The sequence below is a fragment of the Leucopleurus acutus genome, assembly GCF_964270905.1.
Source record: "Leucopleurus acutus genome assembly, chromosome: 6".
Taxonomy (NCBI): domain Eukaryota; kingdom Metazoa; phylum Chordata; class Mammalia; order Artiodactyla; family Delphinidae; genus Leucopleurus; species Leucopleurus acutus.
In genome coordinates this window covers 42,601,647-42,621,106 of record NC_139149.1, presented here as the reverse complement: position 1 = coordinate 42,621,106, position 19,460 = coordinate 42,601,647, and the positions used below count along the sequence as shown (strand labels likewise).

The 19,460-nt window shown below is 37.0% G+C and overlaps 1 protein-coding gene across 4 annotated transcripts in view; it reads right to left on the bottom strand.

The window, feature by feature from the left end:
• Positions 1-19,460, bottom strand: part of GALNT13 (polypeptide N-acetylgalactosaminyltransferase 13) — a gene marked incomplete at its 3' end in the record, with an annotated part of 559,595 nt that overhangs the window by 169,814 nt on the left and 370,321 nt on the right. For all 4 annotated transcript variants that reach the window (XM_082841320.1, XM_082841322.1, XM_082841323.1 and 1 more), the window contains one exon: positions 3,397-3,577. In XM_082841320.1, the coding sequence (XP_082697446.1) occupies positions 3,397-3,577 (181 nt within the window). The remainder of the gene's footprint in view (positions 1-3,396; positions 3,578-19,460) is intronic.

Sequence of the window (19,460 nt, the reverse complement as noted above, 5' to 3'; positions counted from 1 at the left end):
ACCCAAAGCACACGGGTAAGCCAATGGAACCTTCTTGTCTGATGGCAGACTCAGAGGAATGACAGTGCAGGCATAGGAAGAATACCTTTCACCTCTCTTGTATCAGTGGGTCCTTTCTCAGGTTGGATTAGAGAAGTGGGACAAAGGGTTCCCATTTGCTGCAATTCTTATGAAGAGATTCCCTGGTATAGAGGAGACATCCATGGAGAATTCAGTAGAAAAGAAGAAACAAAAGTGGCTCCCTTCAAAAATTCACTCATTCATTTAGTCATTCACTTATTCTTCTAATTATTCAACACATATTTTCTTTCAAGGACTGCAAAGTGACAGGAAAGTTGCTAAGCATGGTAAATACAAGTCTCTGAACTACTCTGGCAATAGATATAGGTAATAAAAATTAAACAATGTAGTACATAGCAATGATGGATTGGCCATGGTATCGAAACTGCAGGAAATACACCTTTGAGAGAGAAAGAATACCCAGTTAGTTCAAGACAGAACTGAAGCATCCCTGAAACCAAAAAATAAAGTAGGTAGGAGCATATTGGAAGGAAGCAAAATTGTTGTCAAAATTCAATCATAAAGACTCAGTACTTAAAGATCACATTTCGAACAACTGCATAAGTGGAGAATAAGATGTAGTACTAGAAGCGCTGGTATAAAAAAAATGGGAGTCTCCTTATAAAACATCTTGGGCAAATCAACAGATACGCGGAGGTGCTGCTAGAAAGAACTGTAACATTTTCCTTAGCCGGATTATTATGGAGGTTCTGGAGACTTAAAAAACTCAATATAAACCATTCTAGAGTTTTTTGTAAACATGTGTGTGTTTGCGTGTGTGTTTATGTATACTATAGAAAAAGATATAATTCTAAGCAAAAATGTGCAACCATGTGTCCCTCCCATCTCCCCCATACCAACTTCTCTTCTTCCAAACTTAGATGAAAAACAGAAACCCAACAATTTTAGATGATAGCGAAGAAATCCATGATTTTGATTTTAAGAGTGACAGAAACTGCCAGTAATGACAAAAACAGTTATCCACTCAACAAAGGCTTGCCATCATACAAATGACAGATTCCTGACTTCCCCAATACAACCTACTTTATCTGATTTTTGGATGATTTGAAACCTGCCTAGGGCTAGCATTGTTTATAGGCATCCAACTCTAGTTTCCAGTTTACTTCCCTCCTTCCCTTTCCACTGAGAAGCAATTTATTGTTTCACATTTTTGGTTTTCCCTCTTTGCCCACACACAGCAGGCAGGTTCCACACTCAGCGATGCTGTCTCTGAGACATCCAGAAGCATAAATGCCCCTTAGGAAATTCCCAGATACTTTCAGCATATTCCCCAAGTGTCCTTTTACTGCTTTCCAAAGTAATTTCTGGGCTTAAATGAGCCCATTTTATAAGAATAATAACCTTCCAAATGATATTTATTGTAATGTAAAAACTACATTTTCCAGAATATACAAACAGTCCCTCTTGAGCAGCAAGTCATTAGTTCCAGATAGCAGGCATTTTCTTTCAACCTTTAAACTCTAAACTTGTCATTTCATTACATTTTGAGAAATGGTTCTACCACTTATCTGCCTTTTTCACTCAATGGGAAATTATACAAAAGACTAACACCTGACTTTCTACAAATAATATTCATCATGAGTGAATAGAATACATATGGTTACAATTATTCTCAATTGCTTACATTCCCGAATGTACTCTGTATATAATCACACATAACACATTTCTTTCTTGCATTAACTCTTTCTTCATATTTGAGCTTATATATTTCTACAAGTAATGATCTGAATTCAAAAAGTATCATCAAAAGAAAATGAAAAGGTTATATAACATCTGGACTGGGTTTCTATTGTAAAGAGAAATATATCTATATGCGAAATAGTGTTCCTGGCAATAGCTTCTTGACATAGAGGAGGGTTAAAAATGTGTGAAAAAAATCCATCTCCTAATCACACATTTACACATGCATTGCCCCAATTTTTCTTTTCTGTGGAGTAATGTTGGCTCTTAATAAGAAAGTTCATACTGCTCATTCCCTTTTTCATCTATAAAAGAAGGATGTTCACAGCCTCATATATACTTTCAGAACCAGAGCATGTCAATTAGAACCCACACTGACTTTTCTAAACCTGTGATAGATGATAATGTAGAAAAGAGGATGTGGGCATGGATTTTTGTTGTTGTTCTTACAGGTTACATAATAATGGCATTGATGACCGTAAGGCCTATCATAAACTATCAAAAATAGAACATTACAAATTATTTTATAAATACACCTGAATTCCTGTTATATTAATTTATGCTTTGGTTTCTTTGGACTTTGAGATCTTGAAGATAAACCTGTGTCTTCCTCTTATTTGTATCTTCTCATATGTTTCTTTTTTTCCTTAAAAAATGTAATACCTCAGAGGTTTTTTTTTTTTTTTTTTTCCAGAGGTTTTTTTAATACTTAATATGGCTGTTGGAGAAATCCTAAAAAATTTTAAAGAATGCAATAACTCATAATGATGCCACCCAGTAATGGGATTTTCTCACAATGATTTATTTATTTTCTCTTTTTTAATGACATTTAAAATTTTCTTTTAATTTTTTAATTATTTATTTTCTTTTAAAATTTGTTTTTAATGAATTTTGAAAAATAATTGCTTTATAAAGAAAATTTATAAAATATAGAAAAGTATAAGGAAAATAATGAAATTACTCATAATCTCACTACCCAGCGATAGCCTAAATTTACTTCTATTTCCATAACTATCCTTCTCTGTAACTAAAGTAGGATAATATTTTATTGTCCCATATTATGCTTTTTCACATACTTATCAATGAGTAATTTACTGTCATTTAATATTCTTTAAAAATATAATTTTTTATATCTGTATAGTTTTCCATCTTGTTTCTGTAGGAAATCATTTCATCTTTCCCTACTCAGATATTTAAGAAAACAAGGCAGTAGAAAACATCTCTTTATAAACATTAAAAAAATTCCTTACCAACTCAGTCAGCCTTATGTGTATAACACAGAAATAAAGACTTACTTCCCTTAAAAATTTTTTTCTTAAATTGAGCTGGTACATGTCAGTTAAATTTGGATAGCCTTATATATTGATTGCTTCATTTTTTTTAGCATAATACTTGTGCCCAGAAAGAAACAAAGAAAAAAGAATATTTAGGCATTTGAGATAAGTATAGTCTTTCTCATTTTAGGTCAAAATTGACTTCATAGGACAACTTCTCAAACACAATTTTCTACAATATTATGGTGATAAACAATATCTTATTTAAACTAGTAGAAGAGGAGCAATAATGCAACACATACTCAGCATGTTTAAAATTGTATTTTCCCCTGCAGAGGAAGAAAATGTCAGAATTGCTTACCTGGGGATATGATATAAAAGAAATCTTTAAATTCATCCATCCAAACTTCTGCCAGTCTCCTGTTGTTCTTGTTGATGACATGACCAGTGCCACCAGGGAAAGTGTATGGAGTTGCCTTCCGAAAAACGTGACCCACGTGGGAGCAAGTCACAATCTCCAATGAGCCTCCACATTGCCAAATCTGGAAAAAAAGAGCAATTGTTGTATAGCAATCATTGCAGATAATGCAGTAATATTGTCTGAGAAGCAACTGAGGCTAACTCAGTTAAGACCAAATCTTCAGATCTTACATTGTTCAAACAACGTCAGATGAACACAAAATTTAGAACGGGTATACTTGGGTTTGGCAAAGGATTCTAATTTGGAAGAGTTTGATGTATTTAAATATTGTAGTATTGGAATTGTGGAAGATGTAATTATTTTTATGTGCCTTTATTAGACTACCTAATTTTCAGTTTCTAATACTTAACCTAATTTCTATTTAATAGATATCTGGTATCCAAAATTTTCTATAAATAAATGAATTTGTACATGTTGGATGCCATGGTCAATAACTAAATCTGATTTGGAGAAAATCAATCTGCTATACCCCATCCACCTGGAACTTCAAGTAACCATTCATTTTCACCTCTCCATATCTCCTGTATCTTAGGCTTTTGAATACACTATTATTCTTATTAAAGCATGCTAAGTATCCTTTAAATCTATTCAACTTCTATGCATCCTTTAAAGCCCACTTCCAGGATCATTTCTTCTAGGCAGCTCTGTGGGGGAGATTTAGTATTGTGTGACTTTTGTACTTTAAACACAGTTTTATTAAGAACATATTACAATGTATTGGGTTGGCCAAAATGTTCATTCAGGTTCTTCTGTAACATTGTATGGAAAAACCCGAATGAACTTTTTGGCCAACTCAATATTTTAAATTGTTCACTTCACTATTGCTCCCTTAAAATTATGAACCCTTGAAAGACAAATGCTATATATTTCTTGGTATCCTAGATTTACTGTTCAGTTGAGGATGGGTATTAAGTGTCCATAAAACATTTATTTCTATAAAATTATATTAAATAGCCATAGGTTACAATAGCATGTATGTGTGTGTTATATATGTATATCATACATATAAATATAATATATATATATATACATATAGTACATTTATTCATCCCAGTAAATTAAAGTCGTAATTATTGCCATCTGTAATTGGAAGGATTTGGCTTTATACCATAAATAACATTATTCTTATTTTAAGAAGAGCTGTTGGGCTTCCCTGGTGGTGCAGTGGTTGAGAGTCCACCTGCTGATGCAGCGGACACGGGTTCGTGCCCCGGTCTGGGAAGATCCCACATGCCGCGGAGTGGCTGGGCCTGTGAGCCATGGCCGCTGAGTCTGCGTGTCCGGAGCCTGTGCTCCGCAACGTGAGAGGCCACAACAGTGAGAGGCCCGCGTACAGGGGGAAAAAAAAAAAAAAGAGCTGTTTATTTTGGAAGAAAAGGTTTTCTCCTATTGATCCCTCAAGTAATATTCATCTGAGAAGAGGGCTGCTATTGGTCTTGGGTAGCAGTAAGAGACATCTTTTCTAGAAGATGAAAGATGATAAATAAGTTATACTCATCAACAATGTTTGTGCATTACATGTACAGTCTATTCTATCTCATTTTCTAATTGTTTAAACAGTGTGATGCTAATAGAAAAGATGTTCCAACCCAACGTTGAAATGATGGACAATATAAAAGAGGAATGGAATTCACCATTTCCCTAGAAAGACGGGTAGCTCATTCTTAAATAATCAAATTACTTAATTGATTGGTAACTTTCTCATCTTTCTAGCATAAAGTCTATAAACTGTCTTGTAATTACACAACTCTTTACATTCCTCCTTTCTATTAAAATGGAGGAAGTTAATCCTTCTCCTACCAAAGACAAATCAATACTTGTATGTCAGTCTAGAGCATATTACTTAAGTCTGTCTTAATGACTTCATTGATTTGGTCCTCCCCTTGAGTTTCTCCTGAAACATCAGTCATTTCCCTCATAATTGGATTATGCCTATCTTTGCATAATACCTCCTAAACCTCCTATCTTTCAAACACATTTAAAACAGAGATAAACAAATTTTTAAAATTACAAAACACAACAAAAGGTTCATCCCTTGATCTATATTCCCATCCAACATATCTCTTTTTTTCTGTTTCCCCTCACTATAATTAATATAAATTTTTTACTGATACACGTTATATCCCTTCCTCAATTTTCATCTGTTCTTCTACTCATCGTTAAATGCTGTTTATTTCCGCAGTCCCACAATATTGCCATGATGAAAATCACAAATTTTTCCTTTGATGAATATCTAGCAGACTCCTTTCTTGGATCCTCTTTTCATCCTACTACTTCACTATTTATACATTTTCACTCTAAATTTTTATTTAAATGTTGGCATTATTCCTTCTTTGTTCATTCTCTAGGTGGTCTTATTTGTTCTTATTATTTTATGCATGATCTGAATACACAAACCCCCCGCAGTAACATCTCAGCCCAGACTTTTCCTCTGGGATCCAGACTTGTGTATCCAAACACCTACTTGATACCTCCTCTTGCAAGACTCAGAGGCATCCAAATAAACATGTCTGAAGTGGAATTGTTAATTTATCTCCACCTTGTCAGCCAGATCTTATTTTCTTTCCGTTTTTTTTTTTTTTTTTTTTTCCGGCGGTACGCGGGCCTCTCACTATTGTGGCCCCTCCCGTTGCGGAGCACAGGCTCCGAACGCGCAGGCTCAGTGGCCATGGCTCACGGGCCCAGCCGCTCTGCGGCATGTGGGATCTTCCCGGACCGGGGCACGAACCCGTGTCCCCTGCATCGGCAGGCGGACTCTCAACCACTGCATCACCAGGGAAGCCCTCAGTTTTTTTTTTTTTAAACCATCAATAAATGGAGCCACTATTCACCCAGGCAGTCAATCCAAAAACAAAACAAAGCAAAAATGACAACAGAACTCCCTTCTCCCCCCCAAAAATCCCCTAGAAGTCATCGCCGATTTCTTCTTTTCTTTCATCACTTATATTCCATCCATTAACAAATCCTGGTGGTGCTATCTATAAAACAATTCTCAGTATATCCATCTCGTTCTGTCTCTACTGCCACCATCCTTGTCCTAATCATCAACATCTCTTGTCTGTCAGTTGTAATAGGCTCTTAATTGTTTTTCTACTATCACTGTTGCTCTTCTATAATTTGTTTTCTGCTGAGAAATCAGAGTGGTCTTTAAAATTCTTAATCATGTCATTTTACTTCCCTGCTTCAAATCCTTCAATGGTTTTTCACTGCACTGTGAATATAAATAAAATCCTTTATCAAGGCCTCCAAGAACTACACGACTCTCCCCTTCTGCCAATAAACTATAGTGATATTGGCCCTCTGCCATTTCCTAGAATAACAAATCACATATTTTTTTCACACACCAAAGCTTCAACACGCGCTTTCCTTATACCTGGAAAACAATTCTGTCAGCCCTTCACTGGACTGCCTCTTTCCCATACTTCTCATCTCAGCTAACATATCACCTCATCAGATTTTCCCTACTGCCATATTTAAAGTGCCGCACCCAAGTTATTTTCTCTAATAGCACCCTATTTGTTTCCTTCATTGCTTATCACAATCTGCAATTTATTTCTCTAACTGTTTGGCTATGCACATATTCTCCCAACTAGAATGTAGACTTTAGAAGGGCAGTGGAGAGGTTTACTCATGGTTGCACCCCCAGAGCCCAGCCCAGTGCTTGTTACACGGTAGGTGTCACTGTATGTTGGTTGAATGGAAACTCAAATTTAACTACCAAGACTAACATTAAAAAAGCAACCCTGGGGCTTCCCTGGTGGCGCAGTGGTTGAGAGTCCTGCTGCCAATGCAGGGGACACGGGTTCATGCCCCGGTCTGGGAAGATCCCACATGCCGAGGAGCGGCTGGACCCGTGAGCCATGGCAGCTGAGCCTGCGCGTCCGGAGCCTGTGTTCCGCAGCGGGAGAGGCCACAACGGTGAGAGGCCCGCGTACCGGAAAAAAAAAAAAAAAGCAACCCTGGCAGAATGATGAGATTTAAACAGACATATTTTTGGAGGGATTTTAAATTACATTTTTTAAGGAAATATTTTTAGTACCAAACTAGGCAGAGTAGTCTAGTAAAATGATATGCAACTGCTGTTCCACATGTCTTGGGAACTGAGGAAGGTCTTTGGAGGTCACAACACAAAAAATAAACATCAGAAATGGTTGATGGTTTATGGCAAACAAGGTTGTTAAATAACACATTCTTAATTTTTTTTTTTTCTTTTTGCTGTACGCAGGCCTCTCACTGTTGTGGCCTCTCCCACTGCGGAGCACAGCTTCCGGATGCGCAGGCTCAGCAGCCATGGCCCACGGGCCCAGCCGCTCTGCGGCATGTGGGATCCTCCCGGACCGGGGCACGAACCCGCGTCCCCCACACCGGCAGGCGGACTCCCAACCACTGCGCCACCAGGGAAGCCCCACATTCTTTATTTTTAATGTGTTTTCAAAGTAATCATTTAGTCCAACTGATACTATCTCTTAAAAACATGATTTAGTAAAGTACTCAGGTGTTTGTACGGCGACCACACCATTCAACAAGGTGACCCGAATTCAGAAGAAATAGCATATGATATGTTATACTTGAGGGGGAATTGAAAAACTTTTCCTTATTGTGAGGAGCACAGTGTTAGTGGTAGAGCTTTCCTTTCTCCTCTATGGATTAGGTATGACTAAAGAGTTCCTTTCTTCCTTCACCCAAGTCATATAAGGGAACTAAATGAATGGAGAGACTGGCATTTCACTCCTGGCTGGACACTTGCTGAGCAGCAAAATCAGCAGATTACCCTGGTGCTCCCATTGGAACATAGCAGAATATGGTGAGTGAGTCTATGGGAAAGCCTCAAGTGTGGGGAAAAACATGACCCTAGTAAAATGGGGACCACCTCTAGTCTAGAGAATCCTGAAGGTGGGCTGGGGTTTATTGAACAGCTTGTTCCAGCAAAATTGATAGGTCCATTGATGCAGTGACCCTGGGAGGGAGTGGTCTTTGGAGACAACTGCACAAGACTTCAGTGGTTTCAAAACTCTATAGAGCATGGAATATAGACTAGAAAAAAAGTGACCTGTGGGACTAGCAATATGGCAGATCAGCAAGGAGATGTACCACTGGAAAAGGCAGCTGGGGACCTCACAGGGTGAGAGATAGAGAGTAAGATTTTCCTCTTCAAAAGGGCCTTGTATAACAGCTGCGGTAAAAGGTGAAGTTCAGAACACTTTTAAGAAAACAGTGAAACCATGTACAGAAGCCTATCATATAAATGGAGGCCACTAGTAGCAAGTGGAACCACACTGAGCCAACAACAGTCAGACATCATAAAATATATCAGTTAAGACCTGCTGTTTCTCTAGCCCTCTTATTTGACCCCATACACTGTAGAAGTGGCAACCCAGAGAACCCTGACCTTCCCCATTCCAAGAGCTTCTATCAGCATTGTCCTGGGGAGAGAAGAGAATGTGAACTGTGATTGCTTACAAAATCAAAGCCTTTAAGCTGAACATTACTAGTATTTTTAATAACTGAAAGTGACCAGAAAGCTATAGAATCTGTGCTAAATGATGTCAGATTGGAAAGGAATATTCTTCAGAGCATGAAGCAATGATTGGAGAAAAAGTAAAACCATTTTAAGTGTGCATGCTTACTAAATTCAGACTATGCAATAAGCCCTACTGCAAACGAACCAGTGATTTACAGCTGTCCTCAGGGCTCCCAATTTGCCTTTTTGCAAATATGGATCAGCACTGTGGCTGTGTGAGGCCACTTTATTTCTACTCTTCCACTTCTTGGCCCTACCCTGGTTTTGTATGCTTATGGCTTCTATGGCCCAAGCTTGCACACAGAAAAGGGAAAAAAAAAAATCTAGTTTGAAATCCTTTAAAAGTAGAGTTCCAGTGGTCTCACTCCTTATACGAAAGTGCTGATTTCTGGTTATCCTCTAAGCAATGAGATCTCTGTGTGTACATGTAAAGGCATAATTCAATAATGACTGTTGATTTACAAGACAGAAGGAAAACCTGCCCCTGATGTTGATTCTCACAGATAGAGGCAGATTTTTTAGTATATTTAGGAGAGGTAACAGAGGTGGAGGTAACTGTTCTATAACTCAGTGGATACTGGCCTGTGTTTTGCTTGTGGATCATACTCTACTGACTCCTGGAATAAAATGAGTACTTTTCCCATTGCCATCTGTGCTCATAGAATGTGTGAATAAATACTCATATTGCATTTCCAAAGTAAAGCATCTCCCCCAAATTTACACTAAAATAAAAAGATCAAGGTAGAAAAGCATAACGTTATGCATTAATTAGGCTGATATCGGGTCATGCTAATACCAGTTAATATGAAAACAAAATATTTAATTGATCAAATATTGACCAGACAGTTGCCATGTACTTAGTAGACATTTGGGTAATGTGAAATAATTAAAAAATAAACAGTTCCCAGAAAACTATATGATTAAATATTAAAGTGGAGAGAATTCAAATTGAGTGGAGTCCCTAATGACTACCATGATAATTTCCCTTAGTGTATCTTTAACAAATATTTTGGAAGGATGGATGAAAGGAAAGAAAGAAGAAAAAAAAAGAAGGAAGAGTATGACACAGTCATTAAGAATTTGGGCTTGGAAATAAGCGAACAGAATTTTCTAGGGGCTCTCTCACTTACTATCTATGTACACTGGTGAAAATTATTTACATCCCCAAGACCTTGATGTTCCCATTGGAAAACAAGGATAATAATAACTGCTTCCTAAGACCATAATGAGATTGTGCGTATCAAGCACCATGCCTGACACCTCATATGGGAGGAAATAAAATGTTATTTGTATATTAGTTCCTGCTGTTCAGGAAAACCAACATATGTAGATTATTAGCTGATTCTTGCTTCTTAAAAAATATTTAGCTACATTTTGGTGAATTTTGCCTCTTTTTGAAATTGCAATATCAATGTCTGGGGACTTAGGTGAGGAGTTTAAAAGAATTGCCAATTAGTTCCCAATTAGAATACTACATTTTGTTCTCTGAAATTAATTTACAATGTTTGAACACAATATATAAACTGAAATGTCTCATCCACATAAACATGTGATGTCCCAATTACTTTGTATCATTGAGCATATCTGATTGTTATTTTCTAGGCTTCCAAAAAGATTAACATTTGTATGTTACTTCTCTCAAATAAATTTGACCATGTGTAACATACAAACTGTCCTTTTATCCACAGAGGATTGAAGCTAGCTGGTTACTTGTCTTGGTTCCCAGATATTTTTATGAGAGTCTTTTGATGATGGAGAAGGTTATTAATCAAAATGCAAAATGCCCATTGCTCATTTGATTATGTACTTGATTTTCTTCCCCTAGAAAGAAGACAATTAACTAACATACATTATCCTTTTCATGTTTTTTGGTACCTACATCAGTGACTTTTTTTTTAACATCTTTATTGGAGTATAATTGCTTTACAGTGTTGTATTAGTTGCTGCTGTGTAACAAAGTGAAACAGCTATATGTATACATATATCCCCATATCTCCTCCCTCTTACGTCTCCCTCCCACCCTCCCTATCCCACCCCTCTAGGTGGTCACAAAGCACAGAGCTGATCTCCCTGTGCTATGCGGCTGCTTCCCACTAGCTATCTATTTTACATTTGGTAGTGTATATATGTCCATGCCACTCTCTCACTTTGTCCCAACTTCCCCTTCCCCCTCCCCGTGTCCTCAAGTCCATCCTCTACGTCTGCATCTTTATTCCCATCAGTGACATTTTAATTAAGGTTCATAAACTTCACAAGCTCCAACTTTGCAATCTCAGTTCTGGTGCTACGATTGTTTCTAGCTGTCCAGATGTTATGCCAAACTCATGCAGCTGCTTGATTTTATACTAACCTTCACCCCCCACCCCTGGCCCACACACGTACTGTCACTGGCACCAAGTCACTGCTTAATATGGCTTTAATAGCAACCACCACAACAATATATCACGGAGGGCACGAAGCACAATGGTTATGAGTGTGTAGGCTCTAGTTCCTGAGACCATATCCCAGCTCTGCCACTTACCTGCTGGGTGAACTCATCTTTCTGTGGTTCAGGTTTCAGGTAATAACATGACTTGAAGAAGCCACCTCAGGGGGTTGTTGTGAGGAGTGAGGCAAAGCAGTGCACGTAACAATACTTAGTCTTTATGTGAAAAAGAATTGGAATGAAGCAAATAGGGGAGATTTATTAAGGAAAGAGATGAGAATGACTGGGACCAGAGTGATGGCAAGGGAAATAGAAGGGAATTCAATAACTTGACATAATTTGGGGGATTAAAATTAAGAATTATTGTATGTGCTTTCCCTTATCTATTTTGTCCTCTCTAATAAGCTCATTTTATATACATTTTCTTCCAGTAACCAGTCCTTAACTATGCTATCTTTCACTGATCTTAATTTTCACTGACTCATAGCATTTACTACTGTACACCCATCCCACTCTACCCCATTTAGCTCTCAGTTCTATATAGTATGCCATCTTGATAAATATTTGTGTGTGTGCATGTATATTTATGTGTGTGTATACTGACATAAATATATTATTTGTATATATTAGTCTTATCTCCCTGACCACATTATTATCTCTTTGAGAAAAAATATCACACATTTCACTTTATGAAACTGAACTTCATCGTCACATGAAATTGAAAGTCACTTTATGAAACTGAATTTCATCATCACGTTTCACTTTACGTAACTGGTATAATTCACACATAGTGAAAAAAATCACAACTTAAATATACTGTTACGTAAGTGTGTGCAAAGTTTAAAAAATGCTTGAAATATTGGTGCTCAGTACACATTAACTGATTGATCTTTTAATATTGATATAGAGGAATCTGGAAAATTACAGAGTGTACACAAAATGTATCTATTATAAAGTGGAATTGGGAACAAAAGCTATTATTTTCTTAGTTCTGGCAAAGCGAAAAATGAAACAAGTTACTATGACTCAGTTTTCAACCTATCTCACTCTACATTCATTGTTTCAAATAATCCCCATCAGCACTTCAAGTCTCCACTTTGTTTATACATATTCAAGTAGACTGATGCCAAATCCTTTAATTCTTACAGTTGAAACAAAGTCTAAAAGAGCCTTCAGTGAGACTCTGAAGACGCTGTGATCTTTGATTAGTTGGCAGAAACACAGGAGGTACGGAAGTCATGATAAGGGGCTCAATAGGCATTTTCTATTCATTCTGGACAAGAAACTTCCCAGTTATTCTTCCTAGTCAGCTTGATTTGGGGAATGTCTTCTTTAATTGGCTGGTTTGTCTCTTAACCTAGTTTTCACTTCATAGTGTAATTGAGGTCATTTATGCAATCTGGAAGAGGTCTCTAGAGCTCAAGTCATATCCTGATATCACCATAACATCTCAAGATGAAGACTCTTTTTTTTTTTTTTTTTTGGCTATACGCGGGCCTCTCACTGCTGTGACCTCTCCTGTTGCGGAGCACAGGCTCCAGACACGCGGGCTCAGCGGCCATGGCTCACGGGCCCAGCCACTCCGCGGCATGTGGGATCTTCCCGGACCGGGGCATGAACCCGTGTCCCCTGCATCGGCAGGCGGACTCCCAACCACTGCGCCACCAGGGGAGCCCAAGATGAAGACTCTTGTACATCAAGCTTCTGTGGCCTTTAAGTGCTCACCTGAGTTGCCAGAGATCACAGATTCAACATGTCTGAGGAATCTATCCAGTACTTGATAATTTTTTTTTAATAGAATGATTATTTGTATGAAAAAGCAAGCATCTGATTTGAAATTGGAAAACTGGATTCTGGACTTGAAATAAACACAGATTGATTGCAGGATTTGGAACAAGTCACTTAAGCTTGACAGTCCTCAGAAAATTCACATTAAAAGAAGACTAGGTTTTCTTCTGAGTTTCTAGGATTCAGATTACTCCCTTTGTATAGAGTAAATACCACTTTCAGAGATCAGATTTTTAGATGGGAATGATAAAACTCTCCAAAATTTGAATCCACATTTTCCTCCTTAGATGAGCTTACTTTACTTTAGCTGTATTAGAAGTACATGGTAAAGATACCATTCTCTGAGCAAGAGAAAGTCTGAGTTTGCAAAACTTATTATGAGGCAATCTATGTGTCTTCTCCCTTCAAGTCTGGGAATTCTATTTTAGAAAGGTCACAAATGTTATGAAAACAATGAAAAATACAAAAGCACTTTTGTTCTCCATGAGTTTTTCAAGAAATAGCCATATATTAGAGTAATTTATTTGAAGATTTTGTTTTCACCTTGGCATTAAATGTAGAAAATTCTGAGTTGAATCTATACCATTTCATATATCCCATTAATTTGGTTCAAAAAATATCCAGTTATTAACTGCTTTCCCTTCTAAAGTACTTTGCCTCTTAACTTAGAACTGAACCTCCTGAAAGCCCCAAATTCAAAATGGACCCTCTTATATCTACTCATTTGATAAAGGACTTAACAAATTAATCTTGAAATGAGTTTAAGGGCAGTCTCCCAAGCCAGTTCATCTTTTTCCTTTGCCAAAGACTTAGCAAGTGATTCTTGGGGGTTGAGGTGTAGGGGATGAGGTACAAGGAAGGGAGAGAAGCAACATAGAGCAGAAGCACGAAAAGGTGTGCTCATACTGGGTGTGACAAAGTGGAGGAATTCTTCTGAAAAGGAACTGAGGCAGTCTGTGTGTGAACCAGTGTGCATCACAAGTACAGTGAGGTAGTTGTGGTCACAGATGGAGTCCTTTTATCCTCGTCTCCCACTCCTCTCAAACACAAACGCCCATTCTCAGCAGTTAAAATGAATAGTGGAAATACCTTTAATGTACACAGGCCAACATTTTAATATATAAATTCCACTCTTACTTTTTGCCTCTCAACAACTTTCTTAGCCTTGGAGCATTCTGACCTTCAGAATTACCACACATTATGGCCACTGTGTTTCCTGGCATCAGGAGAATTGTCACCTGTCGTTATTCCACATCTTATTAGGACAGCTGGTATTGCAGAATTTCCCAGTTCCCCTTTAGATCAACAGAGCAACACATAGTCCTGACTGTGTTATGGCAAATCTCCCTTCTGCTGCTTAAATGACATGTGAAAATGAAGACCATCGAGTAGCCTACCGGATATTGAAACTCCGATGTAAGATAAGGTGACTCTGCTTAAGAAAATTAGGGTCTAGTTTTTCATATTTACAATAAAGTATTGCTTTTTTATTAGCATAGATGGTCACAGGCAGATAATTCTTGAAAAAAGAACACAAATAATATACAGTACAGTGACGCTTTTTCATCTTTCAATAATCAATAATCTTAAAGTTTGATAATACTGGAGGTTTTGGAATATTGTCAGTGCTTTTAAGGGGACTAGTGACTAAGAAAAATCTAGAATGATTGGAATTTGTGCGTTCCTCATTGTATAATTAATCCTACAAATACATTTAAACGGTGAAAAATTGTATGTAGATGAGATTTTTGAGAACTAGATGGAAAGGGTCTGTGATTATTAAATGAGATTTGGGTCAGATATTTTGCATTTTACACTGGTGTCCTCTTGTGTCTGACGATCTGACCGCCTGTCAGGTATCTGTAACATCCGCCACTTGCAGCCACAGAGCAGCCCACGACAGCTGTGTGATGCTGCCCTAGAATTCATGCCAGAACAGTCCCCTCTGAATACCAGTAAACCACCTGGGTATCCAGCTACAGTGTGTGACAACATCTCCTGCTCTTTATGAATGCCAGAGATACTTAAAAAGAACTTGGATGGGGTAGGAAAAGAAAACCTGGTACCTCCAAAACCGTTATCCTTCAGTTACTCAATTTCTCCATCTTTAAACCATCCACCTCCCCTGATTGCAGCTATAACATTTTAGTTTAAATGAAACTTCCTGTATAATTTGCAAAGCCGTCAAGTGCTTTTCAAATGGAAGGCCCGTGATAAATTTGAGGAGAGGGAATGACCTCTCTCCCCTCAAGCATTTTCCCTCAGAACTTGGCTGGCATCTACCGAGCAAATATTTACTAGCCATTGACTTTGTGTCAAGCACCATGCTGGGCTCTGGGGCTTAGAGAAAGGATAATAAAACACGGCTCTCTGTCTTCAAGTAGCTCACAGGCCAGTCTTAGGTGTTGTGAGTGTTAGGACTGAGCATATTAACGTCTAGTCATCAGTTTGCACTTGACAGTTGAAGAGCAGTCTCTCATGCCTACAAGAAAAGGACTGTCTTAAGAGTACTCACTCCAACCATAATCCCTTCATGGATAGAATTTTCTTTTCCTGGTTTTTAATTAGCTGGAGACATTTTGTTTTTTTTATCAAGGACCTGAGACATTTTCATACAAAGCTATACGTTTTGCTTCAGATAAAGAATTTCCCTTGGCAACACCTATAAAACTCTAATGCCATCTATGGAACACTATGATTCCCTTCCAAAAATCATCTTACAGGTATCTTTTTTTTGCTATAAAATGTTTAGTGAGATAAACGTGAAACACATCAAAATATCCATATTGATATCACCTCAAGCGCTCATTACAAATACCCACAAAACCCACTATGAAGGGAAGTTATACTCTACTTTGACAGTTTTAAATTTTTTAAAAGCAAATTGGTAGCAGTCAGTGTAGGTTACATTACACTTTAGAAGAAGTGTGATGCATCCAGATATGATGCTTAAAGCACAGGGAAGATAATTTCCTCTTCTCTGTTTCATTAAAATTGCAAGATGTCATTCTTAGGACATTTAAAGTTTGTTTCATAGAGAACATCATTGCTCATTCAGGTGCTTGCTGAAGAAGCTGCCTTTAATCCAAAACTGTCTCCTCTCGTCAAGCTCCCAATATCAATCCCATCCTCTCTGTAGATAATCTCCTGCTTTCCACTTTTCTTGAGCTCAGAAACAGTTGAGCCAACTTTCTATTCATTTCCACCTTGAAATATCTCATATAGCCTTAGCTTCTTTTCTCCATTTTAAGAAAAAGAGTCAACTCTCCAAAGATAAATATCCTGCCTTTAGGACCTTAAACTCAAATAGAGGAATTCTAGAGTAGGAGCAGAAGGTGTGGGTTTGATGCTCAGCCCTTACAACTTCCAGCCACATGACTTAGTTTCTTTGCAACTCAAAACCTTTAATTATAGAATAAGACAATAACAACAACTCATCCACAGTGCTCTGGTAAGAACGTAGTGAAATAGTGAGCATAAAACTGTGTGGTAAACTAAAAAGAATTACACAGGTGTACTTTATTATATCTAGAATATTCTTCCAACATCTGTAGATATTTATCTCATCAGTTGTTCCTTTCTCTTTCTTTTTCAGTACATTTTAGATTTTTAAATCCTTTCTATCAGCTTACATTTACCTTATCTCCTATGATAAAAGAATAGCAAACATAAAATAATTACCTTGATCATATTTACACTTTAAGTTACCATGCATTTTCTTTCCTGTTTGCTGAGAAACTTCTTAAAAAGTTTGGCTTTTCTCTACGTTATCTTTACAATTCAATTTTCTTAACATCTTATATTCTAGTATCTCGATTCTATCATCTGAAACTACACATGAAACTTTTTATGAGCTTTCATTATTCTTTCTCACTTCTCTGCAGCATTTGACACTGTTGACAATCACCATAACATTCTAAGTTCTTCTGATGTATATATTTGTTCTTCCCTGACAGCTTTGTCCTAGCGTTTGCTTTCTCTTTTTTCTCCCACCCCTAAATGCAGGTGCTACCTAAGGACATGCCTTGCTATTCCACCCTCTGTATTTTCTTTCTTGGCAAACATCCATTCTCATATGCTCATTAAACTATCAACTCTGTAAAGCTAACTCTCAAATCTGTCACCTTCCTTATACTTTGCCTCCACTCTGTAACACATTTCCAACTTCCTCAGGTACACCTTTAACTTTCCATGACCTTAAAGAGTCAAGTTTCCATTCTGTACCCCCAAAATGAAAAGAAAGCTTGTAGTTCCTGGGGTCTTCTCTTGCAGGGCCAGGGAAATGATCAAAGAGCACTAGTCTTTCATTAGGTCTAATTACCATTCATCATTACAGGGTTAGTGTGGGACATTTTACCCTTAAACAATTTATTTATAGATTCCTATCTTAATTCAGGAATTCCAGAGGTTAAGATGATTTCTCAAACCCAAATAAAAATATAGAATATAGAGTTGGTTGACCAATTAAAATGCAGAATTTAAAAACATAAATAAAACAACAAGGTCCTACTGCATAGCACACAGAACTATATTCAATATCCTATGATAAACCATAATGGAAAAAATATAAACAAAAGAATGTCTGATGTGTATAGCTGAGTCACTTTGCTGTACAGCAGAGATGGGCACAACACTGTAAATCAACTATACTTCAATAAAAATATTAAAATAAAACAAATAACATTTTGGTTGACCAATTAAAATAGAGAAAATATATAAGATCAAGACTGCATATTGTTGAACTATGAAATAATAAAATGAGTAGAAAAGTGTAGACAAATCTTTGACAATGGAGGAGCTCATGTAGAAACAAGTTTTAGTAGCCAGGCACATCATGGTGGCAATAGAGAAATGCTACACCAAATTTTGATTTCAATTTTAGCATATTCGCAGTGTAAACCAGTGGTAGTTTGGTAATAAAATATTTTAAGAATTTTGAATTCATCAAGTTGAAATTTTGCAGATATAGTGAAACTTTTCAACATAGATATATTTTTAAGGGTAATTTAAAAATCTATTTAAAAAGCTCCAACTACGTTTTCAATGGCACTTAAAATTCAATTTCATTGGTACATAATACTCAAATTCTGAACAGTTGGATCAAAGTCTTCCCTCCACATTATCTCACACCCTCAAAAGAATCATTCCTGGCATCTAGAATCAGTTATTGCTGAAATCATTCAGCCTTATTTAAATAAGTCTCATAATAGGTTTCCTTTTTAAACTACATTTCTGGTTGACTAGAACAACAGTGAAACGACTGGTAGTCATGTACTTAAGACAGACATCACTAAGAGTGACAGTATAATCATAGTTTAAGATGTACATTTACTGCAGTGGTTACCATAGAGATCTAAATTTGGCTCTTTAATAAAAAGTACATGAATTTGATTTTGAATGTGTTCATTTTGGTTAGCAAGGTACACCAGGTTTCCAAATTGAATGAACATATATAGAAACAACAGTTTCGGAATTTTGTCCTAGAAATCTTCAAGGGGTCAAATATAGGTATATAAAAAAGTAATAGGTTCAATTTCTGGAGTTTTTAATGGATACTTCATTAACTCTGTCACGTGAAGCCTAGTTTGACAAAATATATATTTAATGGCTTACTGATATTTTATTCTCAAGAGGGAAAACAAAAGGCGGGGGAACCAGACATTCTAGCCTAAACATAGGTATGGCTCAAAGCACAAAGTAGGATCACAAGAGTAAAGATCTGAGAGTTCACTGATTTCTGGCCCCTGCTCCTCTTCTGTCCTGCTGTCTATAAGGCAAGACTCTTGAATTTTTCATTTATAAATTCTTCACTGGTTATCTTAGATCACAGAAATCTCTCCCTTCTTTGAACTTAATGAGTTTTATGTTTGCAACTTGAAATGATCCTAGATGCCATTATACTCTCCAAACTCTCAATCAATTTGGAGATGGTATACCTTGCAGATATACCATCCGGAGTGTCTAGTGCAGGTCTAGGTATGTAATTATTTACATTGATTGATGGATAAGATGAGGGTAGATTGATACCTGACTGCTATAGAGAGGTAATCTGAAGTATAATGCAAACATAAAAAATGCATTAAAGTTAAAACCAAATATATGGGGGGAGAAAAGCTACTGAGATCCATTACGATAATATGTGTAAAAGAATTCTATAAAGCACTATTCAAATGTAAAGCCTCATCAAAAAATAAACTCCTAGAGGAGTTT